This window comes from Neocloeon triangulifer, unplaced genomic scaffold, assembly GCF_031216515.1.
Source record: "Neocloeon triangulifer isolate White Clay Creek 2 clone unplaced genomic scaffold, ASM3121651v1 ptg000002l, whole genome shotgun sequence".
NCBI classification, from domain to species: Eukaryota; Metazoa; Arthropoda; class Insecta; order Ephemeroptera; family Baetidae; genus Neocloeon; species Neocloeon triangulifer.
The window spans coordinates 4,544,271-4,561,842 of NW_026775545.1; the positions used below are offsets into that span (position 1 = coordinate 4,544,271).

A 17,572-nucleotide genomic window follows, 5' to 3' on the forward strand; every position below is an offset into this window, starting at 1 on the left:
TAGTGCCATCTTCATTTAAAAGTTTAAATCTGGTTAAAAAAGTATTTAAGCCTGAAAATTTACAAATTTTAAATTTGTTTGCTAATTTTTTTCGCACAATTCTATGTAATAGACGTAAACCGACTAAAGTGGTTTTTTCAGATGATAGCGCGGGAAGGGAGAAGCGACCGGCGCGATTTCCCCTACATGCGCCGAGCCGCAACCCGCAGCAATTCAGCGGTCATTTCAATTTGTGTAAAAGGTGTCCATTGGGAATTCTATAATAGTGCGGCATTTAATAAAATTGGTTTCCAGCAAAACACGTTACGCAGTGAAAATATTTTTTTTTTCATTCATATATTTTCTTCATAATATTTCATCATACAATTTTTATGCAACGACGTTCATTAACATAATAAATTTAAAATTATTTTAACTTGATTAATAAATCGTCAAGATTGAAAGATAAGAAATGTAAAAAAAGCACGATATTTGCAAAATATTCGTCTACAAATCTGTAACAGCAACCCGAGACCTCAAATAGGCCTGGATGCACTCTTTGCTACACAGACTCTGATTTTCCTTCACAGCAAATTTGTTGTTCAGCAAACTCTTCTTGCAATTGAAACAGCAGAAGCACTCCTCAGTCGCGTGCCAGTGAATCTCCTGCCATATCACACTGCTCTCGCTCGGGCCAATCAATTTGTTGCATGTGTTGCACACCTATTCAAGATTTATTAATGAAGGCGCATTGTTCAAAGAAGGAAGCTCACCTTGGAAAACTTTGCCTCGTAGCAAGCTAAACAACACGGCTGTCCTTCTCGCGAAATATACTTTAATCCTGCTAGCGGCGTGTCGCACTCTATGCAGCAGAAGTGGCGTACGTGGAAGTATTTCTCCTCAGCCAGCGTATATTCAGTTGTGAAAATGAGCTTTAAATTAAATTACCAGATTATTATAATTTTTTAAGATAAAAACTTAAATGCAAACCTCGTCGCAAGCATGGCACCGAGGTATATTGACTTCCTCAGCAAAGTGACGACCACAGAAAAGTTTATCTCCCTTGTGGAAATAGATCAAGTCCACCAAAAGTTCCTAAAAAAATTAATTCTAAATTAATATTAATGAATTTAAAAATAACCATTATTTTCCATTAAAAAAGGATTTGAAATTTTTTTGCAATTAATGCACAAATTTTCTGAGATTATAAATATAAAATTAAAATACAAAATAAATAGAAGTATATTATTAATAAATAAAATCCAAACCTTGCAAGTACTGCAAACAAAACAAGCAGGATGCCAGAATTGACCTGGCCCGGCTCTCTCGGCAGTCACAATCACATCGCCAGGTGCGGCAGGCAGGTTGCACTCCATACATGTGGCGTGTCCAGCTTCAAAAGCAGGGCCCGTCAGTTGCAGACCAGCCAGATCAGCAGGTAGGTCTCCTTCGATGTTGTTGTTTTCAAAACGCTGGGCTCGTTGCGGTAAGTTTGTAATTTCCTTTGGCACAATGGCTGGAGTTTTGACGTCGGAAAAGGACACAGATTTGTTTTTAGGAGTTTGGGCGACGTAATTTGTTTTTTGTTGCTCTTCAACAGGAACATCATTTGTGACAGGTCCACTTGGAGGAATGGTAGGATTTTCATGAGATTCAGCCAAATTTCCATTTTCCAGCTCCATATTTCTAGGAGGACCGTAAGGAATGGGCAAATATGCACTTGGCCTTTTCAGGAAACCAGCAGACTGGTCTTCGGAAGGTTTGCTAGGTTTAAAGGATGGAGGTTCTGTTTTTTCAAGCATCTCCAGGGTGTGAGGGGAAGGTGGCGGAGGGAAAAATTCCTCCGTTTCATTTGAATTTGCGTCGTTTACCAGCATCTTTTCCAGGAAAGCACCCTTTTTCGAATTGGGCGCATTTTGGCCCTGCTGATGAACTTTGTTAGCGGGCACCGGTTTAGCACCACCATTATTTTGCTGTTGGGGCTCATTGAATAAAGGTACGCTCATGATTACACTGCCGTCTTTGGCCAGGGCACCGTAGTTCATGCCAAGCTCCTTCAACATTGCCGCCAGGGTGGCCACCCTACCCTGGCCCACGGCGCCCTCTTTCAGGTGCTGGCGGTAGTTCTCGAGGCCGACAACCTCCTCATCTGTTAGCGAGTGACACTTGCTGGGGTCCAAGTCGTGCATTGGAACCTGTCGTTCGAGTTTTTCTCTCCGCCTCTGCGCGCCTTCGGTGCCGCTTATTGGTCGCAGTGCCTCCGGAATTTCTTGCATGTAACGCTCAGCCTGGAATTATTATAATATGTCATCATTACAAATTTTCTTGCTTGACGCTATATTGGAGTCTGGGATTTGGATTATGAGAGGACAAGATCCATTAAAATATTAAAATGGGCACTTTACTCTTGGCACTTAAAAGGATTATACATTAAAAATTATTTTATCTTACTGACTTTTAACAGATGGGATTATATAGTTGTAATTTTTACATCAGAAGCAAGACCAACCATAATATTAATTTTTAACGTTTTAATTCTTATTTACTTTTGATTTGATTTAAAATTATATTCAATTTAATTTCGCTATAATAAAAAAATTGTATAAAAATTGACATCTTATATTATATATTTTTTCTAATTTAGAAAAATTTTCATGGTTTGTTTTATAATTTCAAATACAAAGAAAAATGTTTGTCACCAGTTAAAATGTCCATAAGAGGGCATTAAAATTCAAGCCTTGCTAAGATTATTTCCACTCACCACATCCGGCGTAATCCCAGGAGGGAGCCACTCAAAGGAGAGTAAATTTTCTTTGTCGTCGTCCTTACCGAACTTCAGTTTGTCTGTGAAGAGAATGATTTAATTTCAGCCAGAGAGTTGAATACGAGCGTAGGAATATGGCAATTAAATTTATTTCCAGCGAAAAACACCATGTAATTTAAGAATTGTGAACAAACTCCTATAACTCACATGTCGGTTTCTTGTTTCCTGCCCCTAGCAGTATTTCAAACTGGTTGGAGCCACCATCATCGATCACATCGTGCTTCTCTTTACTGCACTTGCAATTACGGCACGATTTTCTGTGGGAAGGGAAGAAGCAAAAATAATTATTATACTGGTCGAAAAATTGCAGGAAAGGGATGTTGAAATTTTACATCTAAAATTATTGCTTTTTTGACACTGAACTGAAAAATATCAAAATATTATTACCGGTCATAAGAAAAAATTAATTTTTTTTTTCATTATTTTCATTAATTGTTATAAATTATAATAATAATTATCTAAATATTTTCAATATTTAAAATTTAAATTATGTATAAATTTGAATCACAAATAAAAATAGTTCTCTCATTCTTATCATGGGATATTAAAATTAGCTCTTCTAAAAAACACCCAAAAAATTAAATTAAATTTAAATTTTGGTTGAATAAAATTATATATTTACAATAAATTATTGAAAAACTTTAATGCAAGACCTCAATAAGGTTGCGTTTAGAAATACGAAGTTTTAGTGGGGTCGTTTTTATGCGTAAAAAATATTTTCCAAAGAATAAGTCTATGATTTTGAAAAGGAAATTTTCAAATTGAATATTTTGTAATAAAAAAATATCCACCTCCAAAAGTGCAAATCCAGGCCGGGACATGCTCCAGCACAGGTCAAACACGGTGCGCCAGCACCAACATCATGTGCCAATTTGTGCGGCTGTGAAAAAAAGAACGTTAGAAAAAAACGGCCGTGCCATAAAAGCGATGAAAAAGTGCAAATAAAAAATAGCGTGATCTCGTCCACAAATGGAATGCAATAAAATTGAAAGGTTTTTCGTTCGTCTGTTGTATAATTATGTACCTGCAGCCGTCGCTTCTCAAGGTCGCGCACCCACCCTGGGGTGGAGGCGCCTTGGTTCGGCTCCAGGTCGGTGCTCATCGTGCTGAGGTTGCAAACGCAAAGAACTGGCAGCGGCGCGGTGGCGATCGGCGTGTCAACGGAATTTCTCCTCCAAAACACGCGTCATCTATCTTTTCCTGATTTACTCGTGAGTCATACCGTCGTCATTCCGCTCTTTATCAAACCAACACAGACCAAACCACTCAACTCACAGTGTTCACCTTTCGCTCTCTCTGCGCCCCCCTCCCGCAAGCGAACACTCGGCCGTCGCGCTGCCCCTTCCACTCATTCCATTAAAAAGTGCTCTCGTCTGCGATTGTTCTTTGTGTTTGCGTATAAATTCAAAGAAGTGTATTCGGCAGCATATATTGGAGAAAGGAAGGGTTACCGCGTATTATGTCGTCGAGAATGCATTTATGTTAATTATCTGTAATGATGCGCGCTTCCTGTCTCAAATTTTATTATAAGAACAAAAATCGCTGTTATTTTTTGCTTTCTTATCCTAGTGAGCATGAGAAAATAAATAAAATTATAAAAAAATTATGCGAGTTTTCTAGAAAATGAAAACAATGGTTCGAACATTTTTATTCGATGGTTGTTTTTAAAACTGATCGAATTTCCTTCAGAACCCCCCAACCCCCTAAAGCTCCCCAATGGTTTTACGTTAGCCGCGCTCATTTATTTTGATAATTTTATCAACAGCCAATCAGAGTTTTCCAAATCAACGGCCTCTCCCACCTCGACCGCACAAAATTGACGTAAACATTGAAAAGGTGAGGTTTGTAACAGAAATTTCTCGATTAATCTTTAAATTAATTTTGAAGTTGACAAAATTCTGCCTCTTTCAGTTGAGCAAACATCAAACAAAATGCTGTTCTCCTTTCCAAGCCCTGAAAAAATCCTCAAATGTCTTGTTGTGATCCTCTTTCTAACTCTGCATGTCCAGGCCAAGGGCAGTGTCTCGTTGGACACCTACACTTTTGATAAGGTAAAATCCAGTGATATACTTTACCCGTGATTTTTTGCGGCACTTTTTATTCTGTACCAAAGTCATTTTTCGAAGTGCAGCACAAAACATGCACACTTACAACATTTTAATTTTCATTTTTACGAAGCCGGCTTTTTTCAATTTTTATAATTTTACCTTAAAATGTTTTTCAGCTCATTTCTAAATTCAAAGCCACACTCGTAAAATTTGACATCGCCTACCCATACGGAACCAAACACGATGAGTTTGCAAAGGTTGCCGAAGCCTCTCACCTTCTTCCTGACCTTTTGGTAGCTGACGTCGGAGTAAAAGACTACGGAGACAACGATAATAGCGACCTGGCCAAGAAATATGACGTGAAGAAAGAGAATTACCCCGTGGTGAAATTGTTTGTCCAGGGTAAGGCAGAGCCGATAGACTTTACTAGCAAAGATTTCACCGCTGAAGAACTGAAGAAATTCATCAGGTCCAACTCAGGCGTCTATATTGGACTGCCGGGCTGTTTGGAGAGTTTTGATGCTTTGGCGACTGAGGTAAAAACATTTTCCTTTTTTTCTTTTCGATTGTTTATCTTTCGACTTACAATTAGTTTGTAACTTCTGACGTGGCCAAAAGAAAAACCATTCTGAGAAAGGCTGAAGACTTGTGGGACACGGCGACAGGCAAAAGCGAACAAAAGGCTGCCGAAATGTATGTGAAGACAATGAGGAAAGTGATTGAAAAGGGTGACGAATTCGTAACCAACGAACTGAAGAGGGTGCAAAATTTAATGCAGGGAAAAGTGAGCAATGATAAAAAACAGGACATGTCATATAGACTGAATATCCTCCAGTCATTCCAGAAAGACGAGCTGTAAATTGTTAAAATTCCATTAGAAACATCTCTTGAGAACATTTTTAGCACAAAAAGTTGCAATTACGATTTTATCTTATTTTTGATCATTTAATGGGTTTTCTCGAAAATGTATTCTAAGCTTCCGAGGAGATACCTTGTTTTCTCCAATTTTGATGGACAAATTTAAATGTAATGCACCACAACCTTTTGAGACGTGATATCATTTTTTGTTGTTTGTATGATTTCAACATTTTAAGGAAAGATGTATAATGTGGTTATAACATTTTTGTAAATAAAAAAGCATTTTCTTGGCATTACTAATACAACGTTTTATTTTTGTGCAAATGAAATTGAGAAAATACACTAATTAATTCTAGAGTCTAACACCATATAAAATGCGCCTGGTTTGTTATTATGATCCTTTTTCAAAAAACAAGTTACTTATCCTCACGGAGTGGGGGCGCTCGCACACAAGAACAAACGGATGTGAATGCAGAAGTGAGCAAATTGACATTTAGAACAAGTACTGATCGCTTTTTAAAACCTCTGACCAGCTTGCACGCACTTATTCAGCTGAAGATCATCAGTTTATGGGATAATAGACACTGAACAGTTTTCTACTCACACATCATTGTACTTAAAAAACTTTTTAAAATGCTTCATGCCCTGGCAATGGCAGGAGAAATAATTAAGCTGGCCACTGAGCGTCCGAATGCGTCAGGCAGGTTGGGAGACTGAAGGTCTTTCCCAGCCCGCCGTCATAAGTTCGAAACGTCAGTGAGCCCCTTCTTTGAATCTCACTTGCCGCAAGAAAATTTGTTCATAATCGAATAAAAAAAATCATGCGACCCTTTAGAGAAAGCGAGTTTGATTTTGAACTGGCCGAAATAATTTTTGTCATTAAAAAGTAAAAAGTGGTTAAGTTTTTGATTTTGTACTTTGCAGAGTCGAGATTCAGGATGATTAAAAGTGTGCAGAGTGCGTCAACTTGCAACAATCCACTGCCAGGGCATACATGGATTTAGTGGTCGGCTGTTTACTGGAGGAGTTTGTTCACCATGTTCAAAACTGCGGCAGGTTCTGGAAACTTATCCTTACGCGGAGGTCCTTTCTTGAGTCCCGTCCAGAGGGAGTGGCGTTCTTCTCCCAGGATCAGGTCAATTTCAAAAGCACCACGGCGAGGGGCTTTGTCTTCATTGATAAGCAACTCCAGGTCAGGATAAGCTTCTTGCAAAACGCTGCCAATCTCCAGCGCTTTGCGCTTAAATACTGATCATGATTTGCTGAAAAAAAAAAGAAAATATGGGGTTAAAATCATGAATCAAATTTTGTGTTACTTTGTTCAAATTAATAACTGTTATATTTTAATGGTAATTAATTTAATTTAAGTACACCTCATTAATTAAAAAGAAATATAAATTTCGCAAAAAATCAACTTCTTTTATTTATCTCTAAATCGCCTCAAATTACCAGGCTTCGATGGCAGCCTTCTTGCCCTTGGCCTTTGCACCATTAGTGGAGGAGCCATTGGCAGTCTTGCTCTCAGATTCTTCCTTCTTCTGCAATCAATGTAAGATCGAAATTAATTTCAGTTCTTTAATTCGCAAAGATGCCTCATCTTAATTTTTAATTAACTCTAGCGTGCAAAGCAAATGACTGGAAATATATAAGTGCAAAGCAAAAGACCGTTGCTTGTTTAGCTGTCTTCTTGGCAGGAAGTGTCGGCTTTGCAGCAATATCAGAATCGCCTCCGGCATGCATGTTAGAATCTTCTTCCTTAGCATTCTTCTTGGCAGGAGGTTCTTCAATGTGATCATCTTCAGCTATATTGACTGGCTTTTCCTGATTTTTAAAAGATTTAACGTGCAATTAATTCTTAAAATCTACAATGTCTAAATAAAAAGACTGAAAATTTAGTTTTTTTATAAACAAAAAAAATTTGAAAGTCAAAATTATACAAATATTATTGGATTTAACCTTCTTGGAAGCAGCTTTTGAAGGTCCTTTCTGCTGCTTTGTGGTATTTCCCTTACTACTAGTTTCTTTTTCAGGCTCTTTAGCTTGATTGTCCCCCTGATCTTTGATTGTCTAATGGTTAAGGCATGCAGTTAGTGAAAATTTGAAAAAGTCATGAAAGTTTGCTATATATTTAACCTTAGTACTAGCAACTTTTCCCTCATTTTTTCCTTTGGCAGGCTCTTCCTTCTTCTCTTCAGCTGTAGCGCTTTCCTCCCCAGAAGGCTTTGAAGGCTAGTTAATCAATTGATTAATAATAAAAAAGCACAAAAGAATATCAAAATTAGAATTTTTAACAACCACTGGCTTCGTCTTGGCATCCTTCTTCACATTCTTCCCTTTCTTATTCTTTTGAGTCTCTGCAATGGCATCAACAGGTTCCTCCATCTCCTGATTGGCTTGCTGCAAGTTTTTTAGTCAAATTGTGTTAATTCTTTGCTACTATAGATCCCTTGCCTGCTCAGTAGGTTCAATAGCATCCTCAACAAGCTTGGCTAACTTCTGTATTTAAAATTAACATGCAATAAGATTAAGAGCTACTTATTAAAAGTTTATGAAAACCTTTGATCTATTATTTATTTTGGGTTTTTTGGGATTCTCCACCTCAGCTGTGCTTGCTTGAATCTCAACAGCAGCTGCCAAAGCTTTGTGCTCATCCCCCTCAGCTCTCAGGCCTTCTTCCTCACCTTCAGGGTTTCCCGCCTTCTAAATTTTGGGAAATTTTCGTGCAATTAAATTAAATTCTAAAACTGTAAGTCAAAATTCTGAAATTTAAACAAAAAATTAATATGGCTTTCCTTGGCAATCTTCTTGTTCTTTGGCTTATTTTTGTTCTTAGGCTCTTGGGTAGAACGGCTACCAATTGGCTTTGGAACCGCAATCACCATTTCATTTTCATCAGCAGACTGAGTCTCTTCCACATCATCCTCTTCGCCTGCAGACTCTGAAGCCCTCTAAATTCGTGTAAGAACGAATTTCGTGCAGTTAATTCAAGCAAGCAAATAAATCAAAACTCAATTTCCAGCCACTTTTCTTAAATCGAAGTGCATTTAATAGTTAAACTAACATTAAATTTAAACTAATATTAAAGAAAAGTTCTACTCACAGCCTTCTTAGAGGGAGCCTCCTCCTCGTCCTCATCTTTCTCAGACTCTTCCTTCTCATCTTCTTCCTCGTCCTCTTCATCAGAGACCTGAATTAATTAAACAAAATTTCGATTTAGCTTGGATGTGCACAGATAAAGCATTTCCGGTAACGCTCTCACCTCCTCCTTCTCAACCTTCTTGGGTCTTCCGCGACCCTTACCGGAGCCGCCAGCGGCCTTGGCCTTCTTTGGCTTGGCCTCAACCTCGTCCTTCTCGGCCAACTTGATGTTGGCGGCTGCCTTGGCACCTCGGGGGATCCTATCCCTCGTTGGTTCAGCGGGTACCTTGCTTTTGGTGACGCCAGGCTTGCGGCCACGCTTCTTGCCAGGGCTGCTGGCTTCGGCGGCTTCACCGTCGGAGGTTGCCGCCACCGCGGTCTCCTCGTTCTTTTCGGCGCCATCGGCACCCGAAACGTCCTTCTTGGGTCTCGGCATAGTTGCGATGAAGGATTTTTAGACTTTTAAGACGGATTCTCGACCTTTGTCGCGACACTGGAGGTTTGTTTTGCTGGGGTTTCAGTTGACCGGCAAAACTTGTGATGGGCGCGAAAGCAAGCGGTGCTCGTTGCGTTGCATTGTCTCTGTTGCGTTGCTTCGGCTTACTTCCGTTAGAAAATCACAAGCACGCATGCGCAGAACGCCTGTGATTTAATTTTGCTGTTTTCGCCAAAAAGCTTCTTCCGCGTTCCTTTGAGCGAGAACATTTCTTTGAATAAAATCAGAAATTTTTACACAAAACTTGTCAATTTATTTTTAAATTATTTTTGCTGATTTTAGCCATGTTCTAAATACTTTTTATTTTGCATTTTACATTTGTTGTAAGAAGGATTCAGCGCATCTATTACGCTGATTGGCTGTACGAAAACGCGCCAAATTTAATAATTTTCAAACAAATTGACACTTTGACCGCTTACCCCCGCCCCCTCCATTACTCCCCGTGTATAATTATTTTCGTTGCATTGCATTACATTATTTATAAGACTGCAAGTCCTTTAGCATTTTACGCTTGCAAGTTGCAAGTTATTTCGGTCTGACCATTTGAGAACTATTTTTCTCCGTGACTTGCAAAATATGGCTGCCAATGTCAATTTTCTTGACTCGCTCAAGGACAAAGTTGTCATCGTTACAGGTAAAACATAGTGCCGGTGATATTTAATATGATCGAATTTAAAAAAATAATTTTTTCTTATTCTTTCAGGTGCAAGTTCTGGAATTGGAGCACAAACTGCAGTTCACTTCGCAAAACTTGGTAGTCAAGTCGTCATCACAGGTAGAAATGCTGAGAATCTCGAAGCGACCAAGAAAAAATGCATTGAAGCTGGCGCCGAGAGCAACAAAATTATTTTGGTGATTGGAGATGTGACCAAAGCCAGTGACTGCAAGGCCATTGTCCAAAAGGCCATTGACTCTTTTGGACGCCTTGATTGTCTGGTAATTAATATGAAAATAATTTAATTGCTGAAAACTGCGCACATCAAACCCCAAATAATTCAAGAAAATCTAAATTTTTAAAGGTGAACAATGCTGGAATTTTGGTGCCAGGCTCTGTGGAAGTGGCGACTGAAGATGATTACAACAAGCAGATGGATGCAAACGTCAAATCTGTCTTCTTGATGACATCTGAAGCTACTCCCCATTTGATTGCGTCCAAAGGCAATGTTGTCAATGTTTCCAGTGTTTGCGGAATCAGAGCTGTGTGTTTTTTAATTTCTAATGGGGGTTTTTACTGACTTAATAATTTATAGTTCCCCGGAATTTGTGTCTACAACATGAGTAAGGCTGCGGTTGACCAGTTCACAGAAAGTGCAGCCCTGGATTTGGCCAGTAAAGGTGTTCGAGTGAATGCTGTGAACCCTGGAGTTATTGTCACAGAGGTCCACAAACGAGCTGGCATGAACGAAGAGCAATACCAAAAAGTAATGAGACATTAATTTTTTTTACTAATTTAATGTGCTTGTTTGGTTCAAGCTTTTATAAATATTCATAAATTTTAAGAAAAATTTTTTTTTTATATAAAATTAACCTCTATTTTAATTTTTTCAGTACTTGGAGCACAGTAAGACAACCCATGCACTTGGCCGAGTGGGAAATGTGGAAGAAGTTGCTTCTGTGATCACCTTCCTTGCTTCTTCTGGCGCTTCTTACATTACGGGCGCTCATATTCCCGTTGATGGAGGCAGGCATGCCATGTGCCCTCGTTAGACGGGTTAGTTTGTTTGGTACTTTAGCCTCTTTGGGCTTTTCAATTACTAATAATGTAAGCCCAAAAACAAATTAGCAAGCCATTACATTTAATTTAATCACAACATGTATTATAATGAAATGCCATATTTTTTTCTAGTGTGTATTTACACAATATATTTTGTTAGACAAAGACATTGTTGAAAATTGCGAAAGTGCGCAATCAAACTGATAAAATTAAATAGCTGTGATTAACAAAATTCTGTCCTATTTTATGTTATCAATATTAAAGGTTACAAAAACTGATTATAGTCCAACGCATTTTATCTCCAGTTACATGATCCATTTTGATATTTTTTGTTGGTTTACCGTATTATTTACCACTCCAAAACTCCGGGCATGTACTTATCAACCAGACTCTGATAATAGGGCTTGATCGATTTGACATCGGGAACTTTTGCACTCTTGGTGTACAGATCGTATTTACTATAAATAAGCGGTTATTTATATCAGTCTAAAGTCGAATAGAATTTTTTGGTGTACACATACTTGAAAAGTTGAACCCATTTCAGCATCTCCATGTCCTTTTTGTTACAGAGGTGCGTGTAGTCGCCTCCAACGTGCCAGGGGTAGAATGAGTGATATCTGCACAGCAAATTTTGAATTTAAAATTGTATTTATAAAATTTAAAAGTCAACCTAATCATGTAGAGTGCTTCCTCTGGTAGTTTGGACTTATTGTGTTGGAGAACACGGTACATGTATTCGTCATGACCCCACGACATCATTATTTTGTCCAAACCGCAGTTCTCGGAGTACATTCCAATTTTTGTGCTGCAGAATTAATATTTTTTTTCTTCAATTAATTACTTATTTAATTTCCTCTCGATCTTACTTCAACTTTGGATTGTTTCCATCAGGGTTGTCCTTAAAGGTTTCGTGTCTATACACAATACTTTCACCCCAATCGCAACCGACAGGGAAGGTATCACCAACGACAGCCCATTGCGGCTCTTCGTAAAAAGCCATCACCTTTTGATATAATTTTTGTCAATAATTTTTAATTTTATTAGTTCAATAATACTTTGCCAAGATCATGAATCAGACCAGTGAGGTGCAGCCAGTCGAGGTCAGGGTAGTCCCTTCTGAGCTGCTCTGCAGTCTGGTAAGCGTGCACGCTGTTTGGAATATCAACGTCAGGGTCACTCTCGTCAATCAAATTGTCCAGTGTGTCAAGAGTTTCCAAGATCTCTCCTTTGAATGTGTTGAATTTGGTCCACTTTTCGATTTTTGACTTAACAAAATCAACCGTTTGATGGTTGTGCATCAGGGAGTAGGTTTGGAATACGCGTTCCATGTGGACATTGTCAGGCGCAACTGTGTAGTCTCGAAATTTGGACTTCTCTTTAGCCGCAAACTCAATTTCCGGCCTCAGCAGTTCTGACGGGTCAAGAACCGAAACCTTTTGCTACAAAATTAAAATTTTTAATCAAATCTCTTGTATATATATATATTTTAATTTTAATGAAGCAAAATAAATTTTGATTATTTTGAAAAACTTAATTTGTTTTTACCAAGACTCTCATAGCTTGTTGTTGCGTCGACGGAGGAAATGGCACTGTCGCAGAATCCCACTTGTTTTTGTTTTATATCTGTTTTGTTTATTTTTTTATAAGATTAATAGCAGTATTGAAGAAACGTGAGCAAACATCACATGCAATCTAGATTAACCCAGCAAAACGACTCTTAGGGTTATCTATGAGGTCAATGCCTTTGCTATAAATCATTCAAGCAGTCAAGTGCTCTTTGAAATCTGCTGATAAGCTTTGAAAACTCAAAATTTGCGATATTTTTCACAAGAAAAATGTAACGAGCAGTGTACTGAAAAGTTTTCAGGCTTTATTTAGTAGCACAATGGTTTTTATTTGTACTGAAAATAGACATGGTCTATGATTATGAAAAAAAAAATTATCCTAAAATCAGCTCCTCTCTCTGGAATTGCTTCTCGACTTGGAATCTCTGCTGCTGGATGATGATGAACTTGAGGACGAGGACCTCTTGCGACGCCGCTTGTGTTTCTTAACGTCTCTGGATTCTTTGGAAACAGATTCTTGTGAGCGCTTCTTGTGCTTGAACTGGGAGGAAGGGCCGTGTCTTCTGCCCCGCGAAGACGATCTGCAGAAAATAATTAATTGTATAACTTTCCCATTGAACTGTTTGTTAAATAGACATAAATTTGAGATTAATTTTTTTAAAGCTGCTTAAAGGTTTAAAATTAATGAAGAATGGTCACATGCGAAGTTAGCATAAATTAACTTGGCACTCCTCTTAAGATTTCACATAATTTTCTTTGATTAATAATACAAAAAAAAGCAGACCCACCTTTTACGTCTATGGTGCCTTGAGGAACTGTTGTTACGTTTATGGTGGGAATGGCGCCCAGGACTTCTGCTCCTTCGAAATGACTTAGAATTTCCATTGTAGGATGGGCCATCTTTGTGCCGAGAAGGCTCAAATTTATTTCTAGAAAAATATTTTATTATTGTGGGATTTTGGGTTTCAGCAGAAAAACCTACCCTCCAATAATGGGCGCTGGAGGTGGTGTCGAAATGCCTCTGATGGTTGGGGCAGGAGGAGGGGAGAGAGATTTGTCTTGTGGAGAGGGCGATGGAATGGATCTGACATCATCATCCTGTTCAGGAGGCTGCAACTCCAGAGGCAACTGCGGCCCAATGATGACTGGAGCAGTCGGCTTGATGATTTGCCTCTTCTCTAAGGCCAGCTTTGACAAAAAGGCGGCAACTTTCTTCTTTCGCTCCTGCTGCACTTGCTTCTCTTTGTTAACATTGGCCATTTTCTCACGAGCAACTGCCATCAGCTTGGCCCTCAGTCTTTCTTCTGCCAGTTTTTTCGCAGCCTGTCTCCTTTCTTCCTCCTCTTTATTGATTTCTGGCGCTTCCGGGGGCGGACACGGAGGTAACGGGACGTCCGAGACGCTCTGCAAGGCAGTGGCCATGTAAGCAGCTGCAGCTCGGGGACGAGGGGCCTCCAAGTCGAGCACTGATCTTTTCTCCAAAACACCCTCTGGAGCTTGCGCTTTGATTGAAAAGCTAACTGGCACTAAAGCTGAAAACAAAATAAACACCACTTTCAACAAGAAAGTTCTTAAGGAAAATATAAAACTTACGAGCTTTATTTTTGGAATTTTGTTTTGGTTGGAGTTCATCTACAAAATGCTGCGTCCTTTGCTGGTAATAGAGGTGGTATATATGATTGGGGTCCAAAAATGCAAAGCGTGGGTCACCTGGAAATGTTCATTATTTGAATTTTACGTTTCATTAGAATTTGCTGCATTCACCTTTACTACGAACCACAGCTTCAAATTCAGGTCCATTTTTGGCAACGTATGAGGCTATTTTGTCAACAACAACTTGCAACTCGGCGTCGGGCATCACAGGAGTGGGCGCAATAGGTTCTTCTTTGGGGGCGACAGTTTCCACGACCTTGTTCTTGTTCACGTCCTCTACGGGCGGTCGCTTGCCGAGCTCTATAGGCACACCTTTGATTTTGCTCACCAGCATCGAGTAAGCACAGTCTGCACTTGGACGGTACACAACACTTGGAATCGACGGAGCCTAGAAAAGGAAGTGAAAATTTTTAACTCTTTTGTAAAGTTCAGTTTTAAATAAGATTGATTTACTTAACAAAATTCAAACTCGATCTACTAATTTTTTAGGTACACTTAAAAAATAGGAGGAAAAACTTACAGAATCCACTATGGTTGTTCTGGCGAGACTAGGGTGCAGGTAGTGTTCGCCATCCGAGTCATCGTTGCTGGACTCGTCTTTCTTACTGTCGTTCGTGTCCATGACCTTGTAGCGGTTGTTTCTAATGGCCATGAGCACCAATTTGTAGTACGGATGAAGCTCATCATTGAAACTGAGAAAGCAGAACTGGGGGTTGCCTGCTTGCTTCGCCTTCAGGAGGACTTCCATCTGGCCTCCTTGCTGAGCGATGAACTGGGCAGTCTTTTCAATAATAGCATGTTGCTTTTGATTCGGAGGCTGAAAGTAAATAAATTTTGGGTAAAATGAAAAATTATTTCCTTCGGTTATTTTTGAAAATACCAAAACCATGTTGACTGGAATATCGAGCTCTGGTGGCGCCACGAAGGGAGTGTCGTCCTCTTCATCCTCTTTGTTGTTAGCCGGGTTGGAATTTGAGTTTTGAGAGTTGTCGTCGTAACTGTACTGAACTGAGCTGTATTCTTTTTCTTTCAGGGCCATCTGCAGACGTTTCAGTTCTTCCTCTGCAATGGAAAGAAAATTGTAATGTGGTGGCAATAAAGTTTTTAGTTTTAAACTTGACCAACCTCTGAACTGTTCGTCCTGGTCCTCCTTGTGATGCAGGGCCCAGTAGCGTTCTTCGTCGCACTTTGCTTCGACGCGACGTTCCGCCTCGGTCATGATGAGGTCCATGTCTGGTTGCGCCTCGAACGGCCTAAGGTCAGGCAGGGCGGCTCTTCCATCGTATCTGCGAAACAGAACCAACTGTTATAGCAAGCGGAAAGAACTATTGGGAAAAACGCGGGCTGCACAAACAAGAATAAAAATTTGTCTAAAAGCGAAAATCGCGAACGGCTGAAAAGAAGAAGAGGAAGAATTCAAGTCGGCGACTCCGAATCTGCAAAAAGAAACACGGGGCATCTTGAGAGATTTGAGAGAGACACGTTTATGCGTCCGACGAAACTAAATAAAAATTATATATCGCACGGGATTTTAAATTTTTTTTTTCATTTTGTCGAAGAATATAATAAATTTTTTGATAAATAAAGAAATACTCCCTGTGGCAAACCTTTCTTTGCGATGGCCGGCAGTTTTTCTCACCTTTATGAAGAAAGAGCCTTTCAACAGCATCCTCAGTTCGATCGGCCCCGAGTGTCCGTGCTATGATTGAAATTACATTTCGGCGGCAATTCATTCGGCTGGGGGTTTCTCGCCTTTTATGCATGTGTAAGCTTGAAACTTGAACCAATCAAGCCTGTAGGGAGGAAATAACTGGCACGTTAAGACAAACCTACCCCACAACTTTTTTGAATCAATTACACAATAATCATTCAAAACAGTATGTGGAAGAATTATATCCTTCTTTTGAATTAATTACATAAGAAAATTAATTGATATGGAAATTTCCACCCTCCCTCGAGAGATAGATAGTCACACAAATTTGTTTCACTCCGGTCTTTGACACACACGATTATCTTTACAAGAGTCCGGATTTTTTTGTCTCTGCAATAGGCTGATGGAGAGAGGTAGGTGTGAGAAAATATAATAAATTGGAGCAAGTTGAATTAAATTAGAATTTATGATGAGAATCAGTATGATATATACTGGTATAGAAGGTGGCACAACGGACCTGTCTATTTTAAGAGTCTCATCGCCCATCCAGGGGATCAAGTGTTTGCCTTGATCAACGAACAGGGCTTTCTCGTCATCGCGGAAGAGCTTGCAGGAGTAGCCGAACACCAGAAGCTCCTCGTCCTCGCCAACTTTTCCGCTCCGCAAAATGCCAGAGTCCACCCATGGCTGCTCAGCCATTTTCACTTCTTCTCGCTCCGCAACTTGCTTCCCGTCGCCGTCCGACCAAAACACACTACACGGACCTGCTGGCTAGACTGACCCGCAACGCGCTACCAGCAGCGACCTCAGCGGAGTCTTTGCAAAACTCGGGAGAGTTTGCTGATTTTGGCGCTAAAATGCGCGTCAACGTGGTTTGAAGAAATTGAAAATTTTCACAAATTATGTTTAGGAAACTAGAATAAAAAAAGAAAAAAAATACAGATTGTGCTGCGAGATTTTCTTTTCGTATTTTGTGAAAATTCGGCGCAGATTTGCAGAAACACAGAAAATAATATCAATAGATAACACATAACACCGAGCCATGACTTTATTTTGATTAATTTGTTTAATTTAAAATAATGAAATTTAAAAACTTTATTCACGGTTTTCCTGATATTAGCATCTATGAGGGCGATCCAAAGACCTAACCTTGGCTCATAGGCTAATTAACTCGCCAGCCATGCAATTTTTATACCTGATACCAAACTTTACAGTGTTTTTGGATAGCCCTCAAAGTTTATATTATAAAAAATTTCATGAATTAATAAATTTGTTAAGTCATGAAATAACTATCCTGAAATATCGACGAAAACCACAGGAAAGAAGATTAAATAATAATTCAGAGCCAGTAGATTTAGAGTTTTATTATTTTTTGCAAGTTTTAATGAATTTATAACACACAGTGATATTATTTTCAATTTAAAACAATAATAATTACAAAAAAGGAGATAAAAACATTCAATTTAAAATAATAAAAATTACAAAAAATAGGAGAAAAAACAGTCTAATTAGAAAAGGGGAAAAAAATTTAACTTACAATTTACTACTCGAGAAAAAATAACACATAATTGCAAATCAATCATCTACAGTAAATATTATATGTTTTTTATTTTTTTTCTGGGGTAGATAAAAATTATTAAACCACG

The 17,572-nt window shown here is 39.0% G+C and overlaps 6 protein-coding genes across 11 annotated transcripts; 2 read left to right on the forward strand and 4 right to left on the reverse strand.

Moving 5' to 3' along the window:
* Nucleotides 1-317: 317 nt before the first annotated feature.
* On the reverse strand, nucleotides 318-4,082 carry LOC132205404 (testin). The gene is made up of 8 exons (XM_059634438.1): nucleotides 3,828-4,082; nucleotides 3,595-3,683; nucleotides 2,951-3,060; nucleotides 2,741-2,823; nucleotides 1,248-2,267; nucleotides 970-1,074; nucleotides 753-911; nucleotides 318-702 (listed from the first exon to the last, which is right to left on the reverse strand). Exons 1-8 carry the CDS (start codon nucleotides 3,903-3,905, stop codon nucleotides 487-489), a joined length of 1,860 nt encoding a protein of 619 aa, XP_059490421.1. The 5' UTR covers nucleotides 3,906-4,082; the 3' UTR covers nucleotides 318-486.
* On the forward strand, nucleotides 3,974-6,005 carry LOC132205409 (endoplasmic reticulum resident protein 29). Of its 3 annotated transcripts, XM_059634444.1 has the most exons (5): nucleotides 3,974-4,014; nucleotides 4,569-4,639; nucleotides 4,715-4,854; nucleotides 5,028-5,387; nucleotides 5,444-6,005. In XM_059634444.1, exons 3-5 carry the CDS (start codon nucleotides 4,735-4,737, stop codon nucleotides 5,708-5,710), a joined length of 747 nt encoding a protein of 248 aa, XP_059490427.1. In that variant the 5' UTR covers nucleotides 3,974-4,014; nucleotides 4,569-4,639; nucleotides 4,715-4,734; the 3' UTR covers nucleotides 5,711-6,005. The 3 variants fall into 3 exon arrangements, with proteins under 3 accessions (XP_059490427.1, XP_059490428.1, XP_059490429.1); XM_059634445.1 differs by lacking the exon at nucleotides 3,974-4,014 and having other exon boundaries at nucleotides 4,579-4,644; XM_059634446.1 differs by lacking the exon at nucleotides 3,974-4,014 and having other exon boundaries at nucleotides 4,583-4,639; nucleotides 4,691-4,854.
* LOC132205405 (uncharacterized) lies at nucleotides 5,992-9,447 on the reverse strand. 2 transcript variants are annotated; one of them, XM_059634439.1, is made up of 11 exons: nucleotides 8,969-9,447; nucleotides 8,810-8,896; nucleotides 8,502-8,657; nucleotides 8,266-8,409; nucleotides 8,161-8,205; nucleotides 8,005-8,106; nucleotides 7,843-7,938; nucleotides 7,666-7,776; nucleotides 7,375-7,530; nucleotides 7,159-7,247; nucleotides 5,992-6,971 (listed from the first exon to the last, which is right to left on the reverse strand). In XM_059634439.1, exons 1-11 carry the CDS (start codon nucleotides 9,281-9,283, stop codon nucleotides 6,962-6,964), a joined length of 1,311 nt encoding a protein of 436 aa, XP_059490422.1. In that variant the 5' UTR covers nucleotides 9,284-9,447; the 3' UTR covers nucleotides 5,992-6,961. The 2 variants fall into 2 exon arrangements, with proteins under 2 accessions (XP_059490422.1, XP_059490423.1); XM_059634440.1 differs by lacking the exon at nucleotides 8,502-8,657.
* Nucleotides 9,448-9,737: 290 nt separating this feature from the next.
* On the forward strand, nucleotides 9,738-11,909 carry LOC132205407 (3-oxoacyl-[acyl-carrier-protein] reductase FabG-like). Of its 2 annotated transcripts, XM_059634443.1 has the most exons (6): nucleotides 9,738-9,977; nucleotides 10,047-10,279; nucleotides 10,363-10,542; nucleotides 10,594-10,764; nucleotides 10,892-11,054; nucleotides 11,627-11,909. In XM_059634443.1, exons 1-5 carry the CDS (start codon nucleotides 9,920-9,922, stop codon nucleotides 11,048-11,050), a joined length of 801 nt encoding a protein of 266 aa, XP_059490426.1. In that variant the 5' UTR covers nucleotides 9,738-9,919; the 3' UTR covers nucleotides 11,051-11,054; nucleotides 11,627-11,909. The 2 variants fall into 2 exon arrangements, with proteins under 2 accessions (XP_059490426.1, XP_059490425.1); XM_059634442.1 differs by lacking the exon at nucleotides 11,627-11,909 and having other exon boundaries at nucleotides 9,739-9,977; nucleotides 10,892-11,340.
* Nucleotides 11,143-12,745, reverse strand: LOC132205406 (inositol oxygenase). Its single transcript, XM_059634441.1, has 6 exons — nucleotides 12,603-12,745; nucleotides 12,113-12,496; nucleotides 11,924-12,060; nucleotides 11,728-11,862; nucleotides 11,579-11,674; nucleotides 11,143-11,515 (listed from the first exon to the last, which is right to left on the reverse strand). The coding sequence occupies exons 1-6, from the start codon at nucleotides 12,612-12,614 to the stop codon at nucleotides 11,407-11,409; spliced, it is 873 nt and encodes a 290-aa protein (XP_059490424.1). The 5' UTR covers nucleotides 12,615-12,745; the 3' UTR covers nucleotides 11,143-11,406.
* Nucleotides 12,746-12,907: 162 nt separating this feature from the next.
* On the reverse strand, nucleotides 12,908-16,695 carry LOC132205403 (splicing factor, suppressor of white-apricot homolog). Of its 2 annotated transcripts, none has more exons than XM_059634436.1 (9): nucleotides 16,444-16,695; nucleotides 15,401-15,561; nucleotides 15,156-15,337; nucleotides 14,796-15,092; nucleotides 14,387-14,663; nucleotides 14,216-14,332; nucleotides 13,605-14,154; nucleotides 13,411-13,551; nucleotides 12,908-13,203 (listed from the first exon to the last, which is right to left on the reverse strand). In XM_059634436.1, exons 1-9 carry the CDS (start codon nucleotides 16,623-16,625, stop codon nucleotides 13,008-13,010), a joined length of 2,103 nt encoding a protein of 700 aa, XP_059490419.1. In that variant the 5' UTR covers nucleotides 16,626-16,695; the 3' UTR covers nucleotides 12,908-13,007. The 2 variants fall into 2 exon arrangements, with proteins under 2 accessions (XP_059490419.1, XP_059490420.1); XM_059634437.1 differs by lacking the exon at nucleotides 16,444-16,695 and adding an exon at nucleotides 15,915-16,257.
* Nucleotides 16,696-17,572: the final 877 nt, after the last annotated feature.